General features: G+C 38.9%; 1 protein-coding gene across 3 annotated transcripts; it reads left to right on the top strand.

Annotated features, from left to right (window-relative positions):
* The first annotated feature begins 261 nt into the window (after positions 1-261).
* MFSD11 (major facilitator superfamily domain containing 11) lies at positions 262-15,441 on the top strand. Of its 3 annotated transcripts, none has more exons than XM_065735176.1 (15): positions 262-344; positions 1,682-1,836; positions 2,046-2,220; positions 3,524-3,579; positions 4,569-4,676; positions 5,120-5,199; positions 5,298-5,394; positions 6,891-6,949; positions 8,188-8,329; positions 9,024-9,064; positions 10,164-10,229; positions 11,620-11,745; positions 12,715-12,901; positions 13,821-13,956; positions 14,444-15,441. In XM_065735176.1, the coding sequence occupies exons 3-15, from the start codon at positions 2,125-2,127 to the stop codon at positions 14,606-14,608; spliced, it is 1,359 nt and encodes a 452-aa protein (XP_065591248.1). In that variant the 5' UTR covers positions 262-344; positions 1,682-1,836; positions 2,046-2,124; the 3' UTR covers positions 14,609-15,441. The 3 variants fall into 3 exon arrangements, with proteins under 3 accessions (XP_065591248.1, XP_065591249.1, XP_065591250.1); XM_065735177.1 differs by lacking the exon at positions 262-344 and adding an exon at positions 481-1,123; XM_065735178.1 differs by lacking the exons at positions 262-344; positions 1,682-1,836; positions 3,524-3,579 and having other exon boundaries at positions 2,137-2,220.
* The last annotated feature ends 317 nt before the right edge of the window (positions 15,442-15,758 follow it).

Here is a 15,758-nt window from a genome sequence, read left to right as displayed (position 1 = left end):
GACCCGGAAGCAATCGGCGGAGGAAATTTTTGAACATGTGTTGAAAGAGGCGAGAAAAAAATAAAAAGCAAACCGAAAGCGAACAAACAAAATGGAAACAAGCCGAGGGCTGTGTGTAATGGGGGGAAGGAGGGGGGAACTTTAACAGCGTGGAGAAAAGAAATAAGCTTTGCGAAGGAGCGGACCCCGCGCGGGAGGCGGAGGCCTAAAATGGCGGACGCTAACGGGAGGGGGGGGGGGGTTGTGGGGGCGCGGCCTCTTTCCTCCCCTCGACGCAGCCGCCGTGCTTAGTTCTCCCCTGAAAGCAGTTTCTAGCTGTCTGTTCCGTGTGCTGGTTTTTAAGGGTGAGAGCGATGAAAGCTGCGTTGGTATGAAGGGGGTGGGGGAAAGCCTGAGAAAGCAGACCTAGCGAACAAAGTGATGGTTCGGGTGCGGACCTAGAGGGAATAAGTTGTTTCCTCTGGAATAAAGATTTAGGAGATCAGATAACCTAGGATTTGCTTTCAAGTCTGAATGGATCTTATTGTTCTTTTTCTGCTCAAAGAATTTGCATTCAGTGTTTTCTGATTCGCCTGCCGAAATGCTTTCACTCAGGAGGAGTTTAAAGTTTCTGTCTTTGCAGTGGCTTATTTACAGTGACAGAGGCTGTTCCCTCTGTCCCTCGTTCCTTGGCTGCAGTCAGTCTGCAGTCCCTTCGGTATAAGCTGCTGTTAGCAGAACGGTCCAAAGGCAGTGAGTGGGACACTGTGGCTACAGGCAGAGGAAACATGGGATCCATCTGTTTAGCAGTGCCTTAAAAGTACTTCTAAGAATTGGATTTTAAAATTTCAATCCTGCTTTAAATATTTAATATGAGAAGAGAGGTTTGCTCAAATTAAAAGCAATACCTAGGTGTTCCCGTTTCATCTTTGTAAAGTAGCTTCTGTGTGGTCATGCTGACTTTCTTCCAGAAGTCAAAAATACAATTCTTGTGATTTTCCATTTTCCTTAATTCTGAATTTGTGTCTGTTCCTCTTTGTCAGTTCAGGGGGTTGGTTTAGCTGAACTCTCCACTCCTGACTTGGGAGGTACAGAATATACACAAGGTACGGACAGTGACAAGCAGCCATCCTGTCTGTACAAGGTGTGTGTTACCTCGTTTAGTTTTGCTGACAGGTTAACAGAGGGCTTCAAAAGTAAAGTATCAATTGATCTTCAATGTACTGCAGAAAACCACTGTAAAGCACGGTATCAGGAGTGTATCATTGCTAAAAGGAAACACTGCTTCTTGAGAGGAAGCAGTGAAGGATTATACAGACTTTTTTTCTCCACAGTCACTGAGATAAGGAAAGGCAATAGCACCAAGCAGAATGTCAGTGTGGGTGGCACTGAAAAGTTTATGTTTTGAAGAATAATTTGCCCTCCAGGGTGATCTTCTCTATGTATGAATCCAACTAATTATACATTTTTTCTTAGATACCTTTCTAAAAGTTTTTTTCAGTTTTAAGGATTAGGAGATGTCTCCACTTTCAAGCATTAAAAAAAAAAAAGAAGTGTACAGTGGTAAAACTGCATTTCCCATGGTGCACAAGGGCTTTCCAGGCAGGATCAGCTGATCTGTATTGTGAAATGTTCCTTATTTCCTGTCCAGCATGCATGGAAATGACTTGTGTGTGTGAATATCTCATCTTTCCTTTGTCAGGTGATTTACTGGCTTTTGACAAGAATTCCCGTCCGGAGCCATGGCGAGAAACTCAGCTGATTAACCATCTCAATATGTGGAAAGCTACTGCTTTGTGTGGAAAGGGATGTCATGGAGAAGTAACGTACTGCTGTCTGCTCTCTTAATGGGAAAAGGTAGAGAGAATTTTGATCTTTACTTTTTGTATCCATCTGTATATTTATGTTTTCGAGTTACTGGCTTTGCTGTCTGTTATTTAAGATTTCCAGATTTCTAGATCTGTTGATGCTTATGTCCTAGCAGCTGACAAGTAGCTCTCAGGAATTGTCATTTTTGAAGGATTTTTTGTTGTTATTTTATTCTTTTTTTTTCCTTCTTTAAACAGGAGTTAAGTGGAAACTCTTAAAGGGAAATAGATATTTTTTGCAGACTGAAGCTGCGAGCTCGGCAAAATAACCCACAAAATGTCTCCCGAATCAAAAAAACTTTTCAACATACTTATTTTGGGGATCTCCTTCATGTTTATATTCACTGCCTTCCAAACATGTGGAAATATTGCGGTAGGTGTGCATGTCAAAACATTCCACAGCTCTGTGACACTTCTTTTGTCCTTTGTCTCACGTATGAGTTGCTGTACGTGGGATTTTTTATGTGCAATACGTCTTTTTAGGTTTTGTCTGCTTACTTCTGGTTTAGTGTTAACTAGATTAAGTTGGTTAACAGGATGCTTAATCAGTTTATTTCTTTAAGGTATCATGGCTACATATGTAACTCTGCTTGATTGCTTAGCTAGTGGAAAATTAAGTAATCCTATCAAATGTTAGAACTTAAATGTCTGTTTGATACATTCCATATTTAACAATTGATTTTTATTGTATCTTTCACATTTCTGATTTTTGCATATAAGCCCTTTCAGTGCATTTGCCTAAATCATTACTTGTAGTTAACGTGTCCCTAGTTTCCCCTAGAATGTCTTTCCTAATACTACATAGCTTTCTGTTTTAACAAACTGAACATTGAGGGGGGAGTGTGAGGATGGCACCTGACGGGTAGTCAGGCTCACACAGCTTCTGGAACTGCCAAGTCACCTTCTCTAACTTAGTTGTTGATGTCACTTTTGCTATCAGTCTTATTTCAGCATACCTCTTGCTTCTCTGTACTTATACGTTAAGAAGAATCTATTCTGAGTTGGGACATCTAAATGTCCTTCCCTACAGTGTAGAAATAATTGCTTACAACAGTTCTCGTTAAATTATTGTGCAGTGCAGTGATTAAGTTCTGCTACACAATGAATTTGCAGCACCTCACTGAATTGGGCCTAGTGATCATGCAGTGATGTAACGTATTGTCGTTAAAGTCATTAAAAGTGACTTTCAGTCAGATCTGCCAGACAATCCAGCTAATTACATGGTCTCATGATCACTAAGGCTGATTCAAGGGGGAAAAAAGGAACAAGCTGTTAATGGGAAGACTGAAAGAGCGGAAACTCTTAGCTGAAGCCCAGTAGTTTGGGTAAATTAAGAGTACAGTGAAGCTTCAGCCTATTTTTTCCCTCTTTTTAGATGAAGATAGCTATACATAGCTACAGCTATAAATATATATACATAGCTACCTAAGACAAGTGTTTTGTGAAATACTATAAGATCTCTGGTGAAATCACGATATAATCCCCAATTCCTTATTACTGCTCCAAACATAGATGTTTCCCTGCCGGATTCTTTGTCTTCATTGTGGCAGTGTTGTGAGTTGTAGTTAACAAGTAGAGTCTATTAGTGATAATTTTTGATGTTTTGTACTGACTACAGTCCGATGCAGATGATTTCAAGTAGTTCTAACAATATTGCATGTGATTTCTCCTCACAGCAAACGGTCATTACAAATCTAAACAGCACAGATTTTCATGGCAGTGGCTACACAAGGTAACTCACACATCTTCATACTGCTTTGCTCCTTGCAGGGTGAAGCTGGTTATAATTACATCTGGTAGAGATATACTCTCAAGAGATTCTAGTGTTCTGCTGGCTTCACAATTTATTGGCATACTTAAAGCAGTTTAAATCATGGCTCTCACATTCAGTCCCAATCTGAACTACTGATTTCTAATTGAGCTACGTGATTGTTTTGTGTACTTTCTTTGTAAAACTAAAGCTAACATTCAGTCACCACATTCTTGGCTTTTTATCTTAGTAAATTTTAAAATGTGGAAGTTTTTTAAAAAGACATTAAGCTGCTAAGGCCTTGGTTGTTTGCCCCTGTCTGCTTCTGTGCCTTTGTGTAGTATATGGGTTGTTTGGATCAACTTGTAGGAAATCCTGCAACGTAGTTGGGAAAGGAGCAATCAGAAAGGCAAGAAGATAAGCAAGGTTTACAGCTATAAAATACCACTCTGAATGTTCATTGCACTGACTTGGCCAGTCTCACCAAGTGTGATCAGGGAGCTTTTGTAAGCCAAATTGATCTGTCATATAAGAAAATATCAATGAAAAATACAGCTACTACACAATACATCTATGCAGTTTTTATGGTGCGTTTGACAGAAGATGAAAACCTCACTAATAGATGAAAGAGGTTTTGGTACATTCTCCTTTAGAAGTACTGGGCACAAAATAGAAGAACTTAGTAAGGCACAGTCTGACAAAACCCTGTCATAAATTACAAGATATGCTGGCCTGCAGTGGCTAGGGACTCATTTCATCAGTTCAAGAAACACTGTACACTCATGTGTTTCTATGTGGAATAAAATGATTGAAGGTTGTTAACAACAGAAAGGAAGAAAATGTTTGAATGTGAAAGTTAGGCTGTTCTTATGTATGTTTTGATATTTTGGAATCAACTGAGCAGTCTTAAACGATCTGCATTTGTAACCTGTATTTTTGTACTTAACTATCTTTGTTGTTTATTTATGTAGCATGTCTGTTATTTATGGAGTATTCTCAGCATCAAACCTTATCTCACCTTCAGTGGTTGCACTAGTAGGACCTCAGCTCTCCATGTTTATTAGTGGCATATTTTATAGGTAAGTATTATATTTAATTTCTTCGAAATTTCTTTTTCTTTTTTTTTTCTTTTTTTTTTTTTAATATGTCCTTGCCAAACAAAATCCTGCTGCCTAAGGAGAACTTCTTGCTGAGCTGCTATATCTATCAGTAGATAACTTCAGGGTACTTCAAGCCTACTGGAAACTATTTTTTTTCCTCGTCATTTTCAGACTTCTCTGACTGTTGAGTTCATGTTGTGGTCTCAGGTTAATGACTACAATAATAAAAAAATTTTCTACATTCTTGATGGAGTAAAAAGCTTAGCTTTTTCTTTTTCTTTTCTTTGTATGTGACCTGAGCTATATTCCATTGCACCTTGGGTGACAGTAGATGATTTAGGAAGAGCTAAGACAGCTGTTCATTAATGAGCACTCTCCACTTTGTTTGTGTTCAATAAACCAATCTATTTGTTCTCTTCTAGCTTATACATTGCAGTTTTTATCCAGCCTTCTACATGGAGTTTCTATACTGCTTCTGTGTTCATTGGTATTGCAGCTGCTGGTAAGCATTACTCTTACTCTGCTCACTATTCTTTGCTGTATTTGAGTATACTTCTAAAGCGCTTTTATTTCCTGACCACTATCTTTTGTACATTTCAGTACTATGGACGGCACAAGGAAATTGCTTGACTATAAATTCTGATGAAAACACCATTGGAAGGAACAGTGGAGTATTTTGGGCACTCTTACAGTCCAGGTTAGTTTTATTAATTGATAGCTTTTTAGTTGCATACACTCTTTTATCCTTTGCTAAGTAGGGGGCTGTATAAAAGAAAAAAATCCCCCGATATATTATGATCAATGAAGTGGGAGAGTTAGAAGCAACATTTCTAATGCTGTTGTGCATGATAGAACAGTGAAGTAAAGTTAACCTATTGCAAACCTCTGCTCTTGACGTGCTAAAAAAATACACATTATTTCAGAGAGCATTTGGCAAATACGAGAGAAACCTTCTTGGTCTTGGAGAGCTGTGTTGTGTCAGGATCATGAGCATACTAATGAGACATCATGACCCTGAACTGCCTCACCACACCCCCATCCCTCCTCTGCCCATGAGCCCCTTTTCATCCCAGTGCTGGGCCTCCACTCTCTGGAACTCTGTTGGAGGGGAAGATGATGGAAATATACATGAAAACAGAGTTGTTGGTTTAAAGATAGAATGGAAAGACTGGGATTCTTCAGCTGGGAGAGAAGGTGTCTGAGGAGTGTTTTACTCATGGGTTATGAGAACAGAAAGGTGTCAGCTGAGCTGAATGTGGAGCTGTTAGCTGCTGTACTAGAACTAAGGTAATGTGTTGAAAGGATTGGTTTGGAACAGATGAACTGCTTTTTTTATACAGTGGGTGAAAAACTTCTGGAATTCCCTGCTGGGTTTAGAGTTGGATAATGTCAGCAAGACCAAAAAGAGATCAAACAAATTCAATGACAGCAGGTCACCAAATGTATCCCGAAGGCAGACACCTCTTATGCTAGTAATACAGTACTTCTGGATATTGAGACATAATGCAAGGAATGAGTCACTGTGGTTAGGCTGATGAGCACTGCTGATGCTGTGTGGAGACAGTGCTGCATTAGTAGAACATCAGTGTGAGACAGTGGTGAGCTTCTTGAGTTTCACGTTTGGTATTAACTAATATCTTGGTATTGCAAGGTTGCAGTTTCCACAAACTCAAGACATTGTGTGTTTTATGGTGAACAGAATGTATGATTTGAGATGACGAAACTTCACTCTAAGGTCATTCTGAGTCACTATTCATTCTGAGTTGCTGTATTTCAGGAAACCATAGGTAGAAACACAGAATTTCCCCTGAGCTGTCAGCAACCAACTTAGCATTGCTGGGCTAATATTTCAGGCAAGACACATGACTCTTCTATGGGAGTACTGCAGATTCGTATCCATAGATCTGTCATCTTTCTAGGCTGGACCCTTCCAAAAATAGAGAAAGAGATAGATGACAGTTTCTTCATTTGTTACTATCTTGTTCCTTATTGATTCCCGAAATTGAATAGCCAACATTAGGGCAAAAAAATCCTCTCCTGTGTTTGAAATTGCATACAGAGTAAACAGTTTGCATGGGAAATGACTGCTTTATTTTCCTTTCACAATTGGGCAGTACTGAATTGTGTTACAGTGATGCTGTGATCTTAATCCTACCACAAAAAGTTCACCTGTGTCGTTCTTTTTGTTTACAGCTTGTTTTTTGGAAACCTCTATATATACTTTGCTTGGCAAGGAAAAACTTACATATCAGGTGGGTGTTATTTGTTTATGGCAAGCTGGTAACAGAAATATACAGATGTCACTTTCTAGTATAGTCAACGAGGAATAAGATACTGACATCTAAATTGTAATTATCAGGCTTCAGAAATAACTGCCTCTCCCACTTCACACTTCTGTTAAGTGCATTGTCTCAGGTTCTCCATAGACCTAGGCTTGGTAGCACAGAACAGATTAATTTCTAAAAGTCAGTTCCCACATTCTCTCGTGGAAGTTCTGTGCCTCCTAAATTTCATTGCTATTACTAACCACAGAACACAGCCATTAAATATGAGGGAGTTCTGTTGTTATGTTTTCTTGCATCCTTAAATGGAAAACACTTTTGAAATGTCTTGAGACTCTTCTTTATTAAAAGATAGATGTTAGTATTAGAAGATCTGACAGCAATTGAAAATCAGTTCCTCCTTCTTTTTACTGCCTATATTACACTCATTTCAAGATGAAGCATGTTTTCTTCTTGATCTATAATCATGCACAGGTTATTTTTAATTGAGGTAGAACAATTTACTGTTTGCCTTTAAGCTAAAGTGCATTAAATACAAGCAGGGGCAATGTCTCTGTGTTCGTACAGTAGTTCAATCACAACTGTTAGCAGTTTCTTGGCATTTTTTTTCCTGCCTACTTTGCTAATAGGAATAACTTTGGTATTGCAGACTTTCCTTTGCCAGACAAGATGGGTGGTGCACCAGGGCAGGTGCAGAGGGCAGCAATTGCCTTCCTCCAGCAACACACTGTATGCTGTGTCAATTACTGAGGTTTCAGTGCTTTTAAGGCCTTTGTAGTAAACAAACCTCATGGTCTGATGTAACAGTGCTAATATCTGGTAAAGAGCAAATCTTTAGGGATCTGGAGGCTTTTGGGGTAGATTGCTATGTCTGCTCTGAATTATACCTGTCTTGAAAGATATATTTTTTCCTGCTAATAATTTATGCACTTCCATTGCTAATTGGCTTCTCCTCGGTCATAGCCTTTGCATGGCAGGAAATGCAGGTAATGCTCTTTGATATGCCAATGTTTTATTGACATTGTGAAAATGAGATAGGACTTTGCCACTAACTGGGTTCGTTTTGCTCCGTATGCAAGGTAAGGTAGAAAATCAGTATGCATTTTAAACACTGCCATGAATTATGCCTGTATTAGTTCTTTGAAGGTAGCTGAATTTGTCTGAATTGCTTTTACATGTCTCGTTATGACTCTAATTTGTTTTTCCAGAGAGCGATCGCAGAACTGTCTTCACTGCCCTGACTGTTATCAGTCTTGTGGGCACAGTTCTGTTCTTTCTGATTAGGAAACAAGAGGACGCAAAAACACCAGGGGAGGAAGATTCTACTAATGAAATCCTTGGGGACAGCTCGTAAGTGCTTATGACAATAATTTATTGTCACATATACTTATTTATGTGTCTCTGCTCCTTAATGCAGTGTCAGTTCCACTTCTACCTCTGAACTGGAAGCCTGAATGTTAAGAACAACCTGTAGAATGTGCAGGTTTAATAGAAAAGTGCCTGTATCTGAGCAAGTGAGAACCAATTAACGTTCTGCATATGACATTTTGAAGGGTGGAGTGAGGTAATGCACATGGTGTTTTCTCATTAATGAGTAAGTGCCTTTCGAGAGATACCATTTACCTCTTTTCTCCACTAACAGTTAAACATGCATATGGCTTTTGTAGTTTTTATTGCCTAATCAGTCCACGTTAAGGGCTGGAATGAGCAGAAATTATTCCCATGCTTATTTCTAAGTTATATTTTCATACTGATGTGTTTGTCATGTGTTTTCAAAATATATAGATGCAACTTCTGAGTATACTAGAAGTGCATAGGTAGGCAGAGTGCAGCTTTGATTGAGGTGTTGTTTTAGATATTTTTGTTAGAAAAACAAAAAAAGTTGAAAGTCTTAAACATCAAACAATGTATTAGCAAATTTCAGTGTATAACACAGGCCTAAAAAACGTACAAACATTTTGAAGAATGAATTAATCTGCCTTCAGCATGGTGATACAAAGTGGTTATTCTTTTTCCATTTTGACTAAGTTGCTTATTTACCCAGGTCTGCACGAAACAAACTGATGAGAGCAGTGGATGCCTTCAGTAAGTACTGTTTAATACACGAGTTGCTTAAAAAAATCCTGATATATCCTTTCCAGCTTTCCACGATTCTGCTGATTTGTGATAATGTACAAATCACTCAGAACAAAATTTTGCAGATGGATGGAGTTAGGAGTGCATTGCAGTTACTCCATTTGAAGTACAGAAATTCAGGTCTGGCCTTTAGGGAAAGAGACTGCCAAATGGCCTTGGTTTTCAGACTAGAGATGACAGTTCACATATGGATATGGGACTGATGAGTTTTGAGCCTGATAGGAACTGAGTTTGCTATATGAATATTTGTGATTTTGAGTCAAGAAGAACCAAAGCTCGTTTGGGAACCACTGAATGTGTGGACAGATTGCTGTTGATGTGTAACTGGTGTGAGGTGGCTGGTTGAACTCTGGTAGTGCTTCTCCCATGACAGTATCATACAAAGTCTGCCTGCAAGCAAAGAAACTGTAGTAGATTTCATCTCCATGTTAGTATAGCTAAGGAGAAATTTGAGATTCGAGCTACTTTACAGTGCATTCTTTATACAGATAAGCTCAGAAACAACAGGTCACTCCCTAGGGAAAGCCAGTGCATGACTGTTAAATTGTCTTATCCACTAAAAAAACAATATAAAGGAGAAGTTGCATATTGCTTTGTTTTGTCACCAAATGATAACACTTAGATCAATGTTTTTGAACTGAACTGACTGGTTTCCACCAAGTTTGATACAGTCCATCAGTGACTGTTTGTTTTAAGGTCATGGAGATCTTCACAGGGAAAGTATTCTTTTAGGAGTTAATCACATTGAGCAGAGAATACAGAAATACAGTGAATAATAAATTGTCTGCTAATTGAAAAATATACTTCTCTTTAATATTTTCCTCCTTGCATTTCTTACAAAAGGATTTCAGATCAGACTGATTTTTTTTTTTTAGACAGCAAATGAAGGACTGTGTGCTTAGCACTCTATAATGTTTTTTTTATTGCAAGAAAGTCACAGTTGAAATAATTTTAACATATTTGGTTTAAGCAGAGAGCAAAGATAGTGCTAGTGCTCTTAGTATCGTTAGTGGAAGTTGTATTAATCTCCTTTATTGTGTCTTTCCAGAGAGATCTGTAAAGCTAAGCTTCACAAAAGAGATTCTGCTTCTCAGTGTTACGACAGCCTACACAGGTATGAAGCAAGCAAGCAGGGTGTGTGATCATGCAGCACTGTTGGGCATCGTTTGCAATTTTAAACAATAGCCACAGAGTGGAGTTGTGATTTTTGTTTCTCTGCAAGCATTACTTGAATATGTCAGTTGCCTTTGAATGAGTTATTTCATGTTCTGGGAAGTGTTCCTGTATGGGAGGAGAGGTGCACCTAACTCTGACACTAACAGATGTAGTAATATGCTGTTCAGTACACTTCATGGTCACCCAAATTGAGATTTAGGCAGAGTGTGTGTGGCAGGTTTTAACACAATTTGGCATCAGAGGGTTGTAGATGATATTTAATGCAACCACAGTTCATTTCGCTTAAAATTTTTGCAGATGACGTTTCCATTATTACCTCTGTTAGGCTTGTAATGAGGAGTAGGGCATTACTAATAGCCTTCAGTTAGCCTTGGTTCTACGGGGTGCAAGTTAAGCCGTTTTCAACCGTTTTTCCTAGCTTGGCAGCACCTGCTGCCATCTGGTGGCTCCCGGTCAATATTGCCACTACATGGGAAAACTGAAAGTCCCTTCAGACTGACACAAGCTTTTAATTCCAAAATGTATGGTTTGATTCCTATGACTGTTGAGAGCCCATTCCTTTTTGAGGCTGTGCAGGTCACGTACAGTGTTAGACAGCCTGCTGCTGGTAGACTGATGTGTAGTGTGCCATATTTCTGTAACAGCAAAAGACAGGAGGGGAATGAGAGCTCTATTTCCTGTTTTTCTTTGTTTAAGCATAACACCTGAGTTCTTGTTAATATAATTGCTATTAAGACATTGCTATATTCAGACTAATGGTTCCTTGTTTTGGACTTCAGTGTGTCACCTTTTGATATCAGCAATAGAAAGAAAGAATTCTAACAAGTAGTAGTTGTTCTTGCTTCACTCTCATTATGCATCTGTTGAAAAGTAGCACTTCAGCTTAGAAATCATACCTCTTCTCTGGGATTTGGAGGTGCAGTGGTTTTTCTCAGAAATACTATAATCTGAGGAAAAAAATCTTAAAGTGAAATTGTGTTTTATTTCCTCAGTTATGAGGTGCTGTTTCACACCTCTTGTTTGAATGAAATTCCAAAGTTCTGGGAGAAATACAAACTGTTCATAGGGATTGTGCCAACAGCAGCAGTACTGAGCCTTAGTGCATCTGATGCTAATTGTGTGACATGTTTATTTTATATCGTTTCCATAAACTAGCACAGGGCAGTATCATGGTTTCTTAGCTTAAAACTCCTCTTATTTGCTTCTGTTACATTTACTTCTTTAAGTATTTTAAAGTTATTTTAAGGAAAAAACATTCAGATATGAGCTATTACAAAGCTTATGAAGATACCCTTCATTTGTACAATTTTGTTTGCTTTCCTTCAAAGGTTTGGAATTAACATTCTTTTCTGGAGTATATGGAACGTGCATTGGTGCTGTGAATAGGTTTGGCACCGAAGAGAAAAGCCTTATTGGTCTCTCTGGGATTTTTATTGGAGTTGGGGAAATTTTAGGTGAGTCAAAATGTACTCTTTTCTAGGGGAAAAAGAAAGGATTAAAAAGTTGTAGTTATTCGAAAGGATTTTTTTTTTGTATTGAGTTGAATAGACTCTTTCATGCTTCCAGCAATGATGATGTGAACAGAAAATGAGATCTCAAAAGTAAATTTGTCAGTGTGGTTCCTTACTGCACTGTGAATTATACACTGTGCTGTGTAAAGTGAATGCAGAGTAGGATATGAGGTACAGTTGGCTATGAATCTTCAGATTTTGTATTCTTTTTGTGTTAGTGCAGAAGAACACACAAGATTTAGGATGAGAGAAATTCCAAGCCACAGTAGTAGGGAATTTTTAGCAATTCTGATATTTTTCAATTGTATTCTCTTTACATTTGTTATTGAAGTTGATACCTTAACTATCCTTCATGTAATATAAAAAATACCCAAGATTTCTTACATAAAAAGCTTGTGTTAAATGTGATTTGATTTTTAAATAAAATTGAATACACATCATGTTCATTAAGTGAATATTTTTTGCTTAAACAAAAGTATTGCAGTAATTAAAAGTAATATTTGCTGATGAGCAGCTTGCATTCATAGAGAGGCACGTGCTTCTGCAATCAACAAAGCTTGGCACAACATCATCCCTTGTCACTTGGTAGTGTTGTGAGGAGGAAACAGAAGTCCTGGCACAATACCTTGTGAAAAGACAAAGCACCTCTGTCAGCATTCATCTGAGAATTGTGCCTGCATGACTTGGACACCTCTGGCAACCCAGAGGTTCTGTCACCAGGCGAGATGGTGTGGCAGGTGTGGCAGGCTCTGTGGGGCTGCTTTCATGTCTGCCCATGTTTCAATCGTTAAACATGGGGATATTTACAACCCACACTTTCAGCCTATTCCTTACTTTTGTTATGTTGAATGCAACCCTGTTTTTTATGTCTTCATTTCTGATGCAAGTCTCCCATCGTTTCCATCCCTACAGGTGGAGGAGTCTTTGGTTTACTGAGCAAGTCACTGAGCAAGAAGAATCGCTTTGGCAGGAACCCCGTTGTGATGCTGGGCATCATTGTCCATTTCATTGCCTTTTATTTAATTTTTGTCAACATGCCAAGTAATGCCCCTGTTGCTCCTATGGAAGGAACAGATGATGTTGCTTACATGATTCCAAGGTATGTAAGCTCTTTACTTTGGCAGGTATAACTCAAGGTGGATATAAAACAGCCTGTACCTCTCATAGAAAACTCACTGAAGCTGCTTTTCTCATGCATGCTCAATTTAGGGATTTAAACAGCGTAAGAATAAAAAGCATGAGGATATTTGATAGCAGTTATGCTGTCTGGGAGCATAACTCTTACAGTTGTGACCAACAACTGTTGTGCTAGGTGTCAGGAATTCAGTTTAAGTGTTGGGCTCATTTTTACTATAGCACAGAGCACCAGCCTTGCACTGAGTGACTTTGAATGCTCCTTGTCAAAATGCACTTGATCTAATTGTAACTATGCTCTGCCTGCCTTACACTTCTCACTGTTAAGGGAAGAATATAGGGAGCTTTCTTATCATCACAGCCTTCTTTTGGGGGGATTATTTGCTGATTTGTGTGAAAGTAATGTGGTCAGTTTGTGCAGGCACAGCTGCTGAGCTGCAATTATTACCATTTGTGCCTATACATGGGACCGTTTTTTGACTGGAGTATTTTTCTGCAGCATGAATTGATCTTTTGCTCATCTTCTTGCAGTTTTGGTGAGTTCACTGTATGTGTCTTGGCTTTTGATCACTGCTGTGTGGGCTTCGTGACTCCAGGCACCAGAAAGAGATTTTAGCAGTTCTAATTCAGTGTAGAATTGACTGTTGGTAATACTAACAGAAGCCTTAGCATTCAAGGAATTAAAATCTGATAAAACTATTCTTTTTGCCAGCCAAATGTTCCCACTTCTTTTCCAATGAAATTTAAAGTTTGATAACTTTCTTCCATTCTCCATTTCCAAGTGAGTCTGTCAGAAGTAGTTCGTAGGTTCATGCATTAGTCAGTAGCTGTGTGAGCTGCTTGAATGAATGATTCTTGCATTTGATTGAATTTTTTTCCTTCAGCAAAGAGGTGGCCATATTCTGCAGCTTTCTGTTGGGCCTGGGAGACAGCTGCTTCAACACCCAACTCCTCAGCATTTTAGGATTCCTGTATTCTGAAGACAGTGCTCCTGCCTTTGCCATCTTTAAGTTCGTTCAGGTATTACATCACGCAACCTCTGAAGTGTTGAAATAGTCTTTATACAGCATTAATGAAAACGTTACCCTTAAAAAGGATACACTGTAAGTGAGCAGAAGTGGTTGTCAAAGTTTCTTGTATATTTTAGTACAAAATAGTTTGTGATGCTGTAAAACAGGAAACAGGTTTTCTGGTTTTTCCTTGGCTGCATTGTTTCTAGACAAAATGCTTTGAAATAAGGGAGAACTGTGCTTGCCATGCTTCAGACACTTTTGAATGTGTTCATTTTCTGTAGTGAACACTATTTAAATAAGTAAAAGCTAAATCTGTTGTGTGTCATGTAGAGACACATGCTGAGGTATAATGATGTTTAAGATTGATGTATCTATGAAGGAAGCATACTGAGAGATGCATGTTAAGCTGTGTGCATTACCAGCTCAATAGCCTTTGCAGCAGTGCTGGAGTGGATATCTCCTCTTACAATCTTTCACCTTTTTCTCCCTCTCAGTCCATCTGTGCTGCGGTTGCATATTTCTACAGCAACTACTTCCTCCTGCAGTGGCAACTCCTGATCATGGTGGTCGTTGGTTTCTTTGGAACAATTACCTTCTTTGCAGTGGAGTGGAAAGCAGCAGCATTACTTGCCCGTGGCTCTGACTACAGCAGCATTTGATCTCAATATCCCACACCTTGTCCGGCGTGAGGAAGAGCACGAGCACGTTTACTGACAAGTGATACAAGAAGGTGCAGAGATCAAGTTGAAGAGATTACAATGGAGGAAGATAGTAATAAATCACCATTGCTCAAACTGAACATGAAATGTAGGAGGGGAAAATGCCAAGTCTGAAAGGCTTTTTTTCTTGCTTTAATCAACTGAGTGTGGTATGCGTGTTCTTAAAATTCCTGTGTTAGAACTGGAAGGAAATAGAAGTCAATGTATTGAACAGTTTTGTTCTGAGCCATACCTTCCTGAATGTGTAATTGCCTAATTTCACTGTCATCCACTACAGAATTAGTTTTTCTTTCTCTCCCTTTATAATTTTACCTCCACCCTAGTTCTGAAGACAGATTCTCCCACTGAATGACCAATACTTTTATGATGTATTGCACAATGCGTCTGTAAAACTGAGCAATCAATTCATGTCATTGATTTTTTTCAACAATTAGATAGGCAGGAGTATTTCTGCAGGAAATGTTGCCTTCCTATTCTTTTACCTGGAAGTCCTCAAATCCTTGTTGAGAAGAATTTGCTTTACTTAGTCACCTCCAGGGCACACAGCAAGCCTGTCGGTCCAACATCTCCCAGAGTAGAGCTGCAGTGGGACAGCTGCTGTCACCTTCTCAGGGTAATGCTACGTGAAGGACTGCAAGGTTTCCCTCCCAGATGTCCCAGCAGTTCTTTTCAGTTCACAGAGCATGATGAAAATTTCAGTGATAGGAGTATTCTCAAAGATACATTTTGAAAGTGCAATTGGAGTCAGAGTGTGATCTGTAAGAGTAATTCTGCGGTGTTTATTCTGCTGCGTGGTCTAAAAATACCTGAGATGATTGATGTCAGTTGTTTCCTTCAGTATATTTAGGGAAGGCTGTACTGTAATCTCATTCTGCCAAATGTGAAAACAAGCTGAATGGCATAGCAACTAAATTTTAATCCAGAACCGTTGTGGATGGTGATCTCAAGATGCAGCTGAGAGCAAACAAGAAGCACTGAGCAAGGTGTGGGCTTTTTAGACACTCCATGTAACTATTCTTAGAGAAGTACTGTTTCCCAAGCTTTTCATGCACAGAATGCAAATGTCTTGTCATATTTTCTAAGACAAGTA

The sequence above is a fragment of the Cyrtonyx montezumae genome, unplaced genomic scaffold (assembly GCF_038088225.1).
Source record: "Cyrtonyx montezumae isolate F1298 unplaced genomic scaffold, pur_monq_1.0 scaffold_19, whole genome shotgun sequence".
Taxonomy (NCBI): Eukaryota; Metazoa; Chordata; class Aves; order Galliformes; family Odontophoridae; genus Cyrtonyx; species Cyrtonyx montezumae.
Note: the sequence above shows the minus strand (reverse complement) of the source record. Positions and strands in the feature narration are given on the sequence as shown.

Coding starts and splice junctions, on each gene's coding strand:
- MFSD11 (XM_065735176.1), top strand. CDS start 2,125: ATGTCTCCCGAATCAAAAAAACTTTTCAACATACTTATTTTGGGGATC. Junction 2,221..3,523: donor AAACATGTGGAAATATTGCG/GTAGGTGTGCAT, acceptor TTCTCCTCACAG/CAAACGGTCATTACAAATCT. Junction 11,746..12,714: donor TGGAGTTGGGGAAATTTTAG/GTGAGTCAAAAT, acceptor CCATCCCTACAG/GTGGAGGAGTCTTTGGTTTA.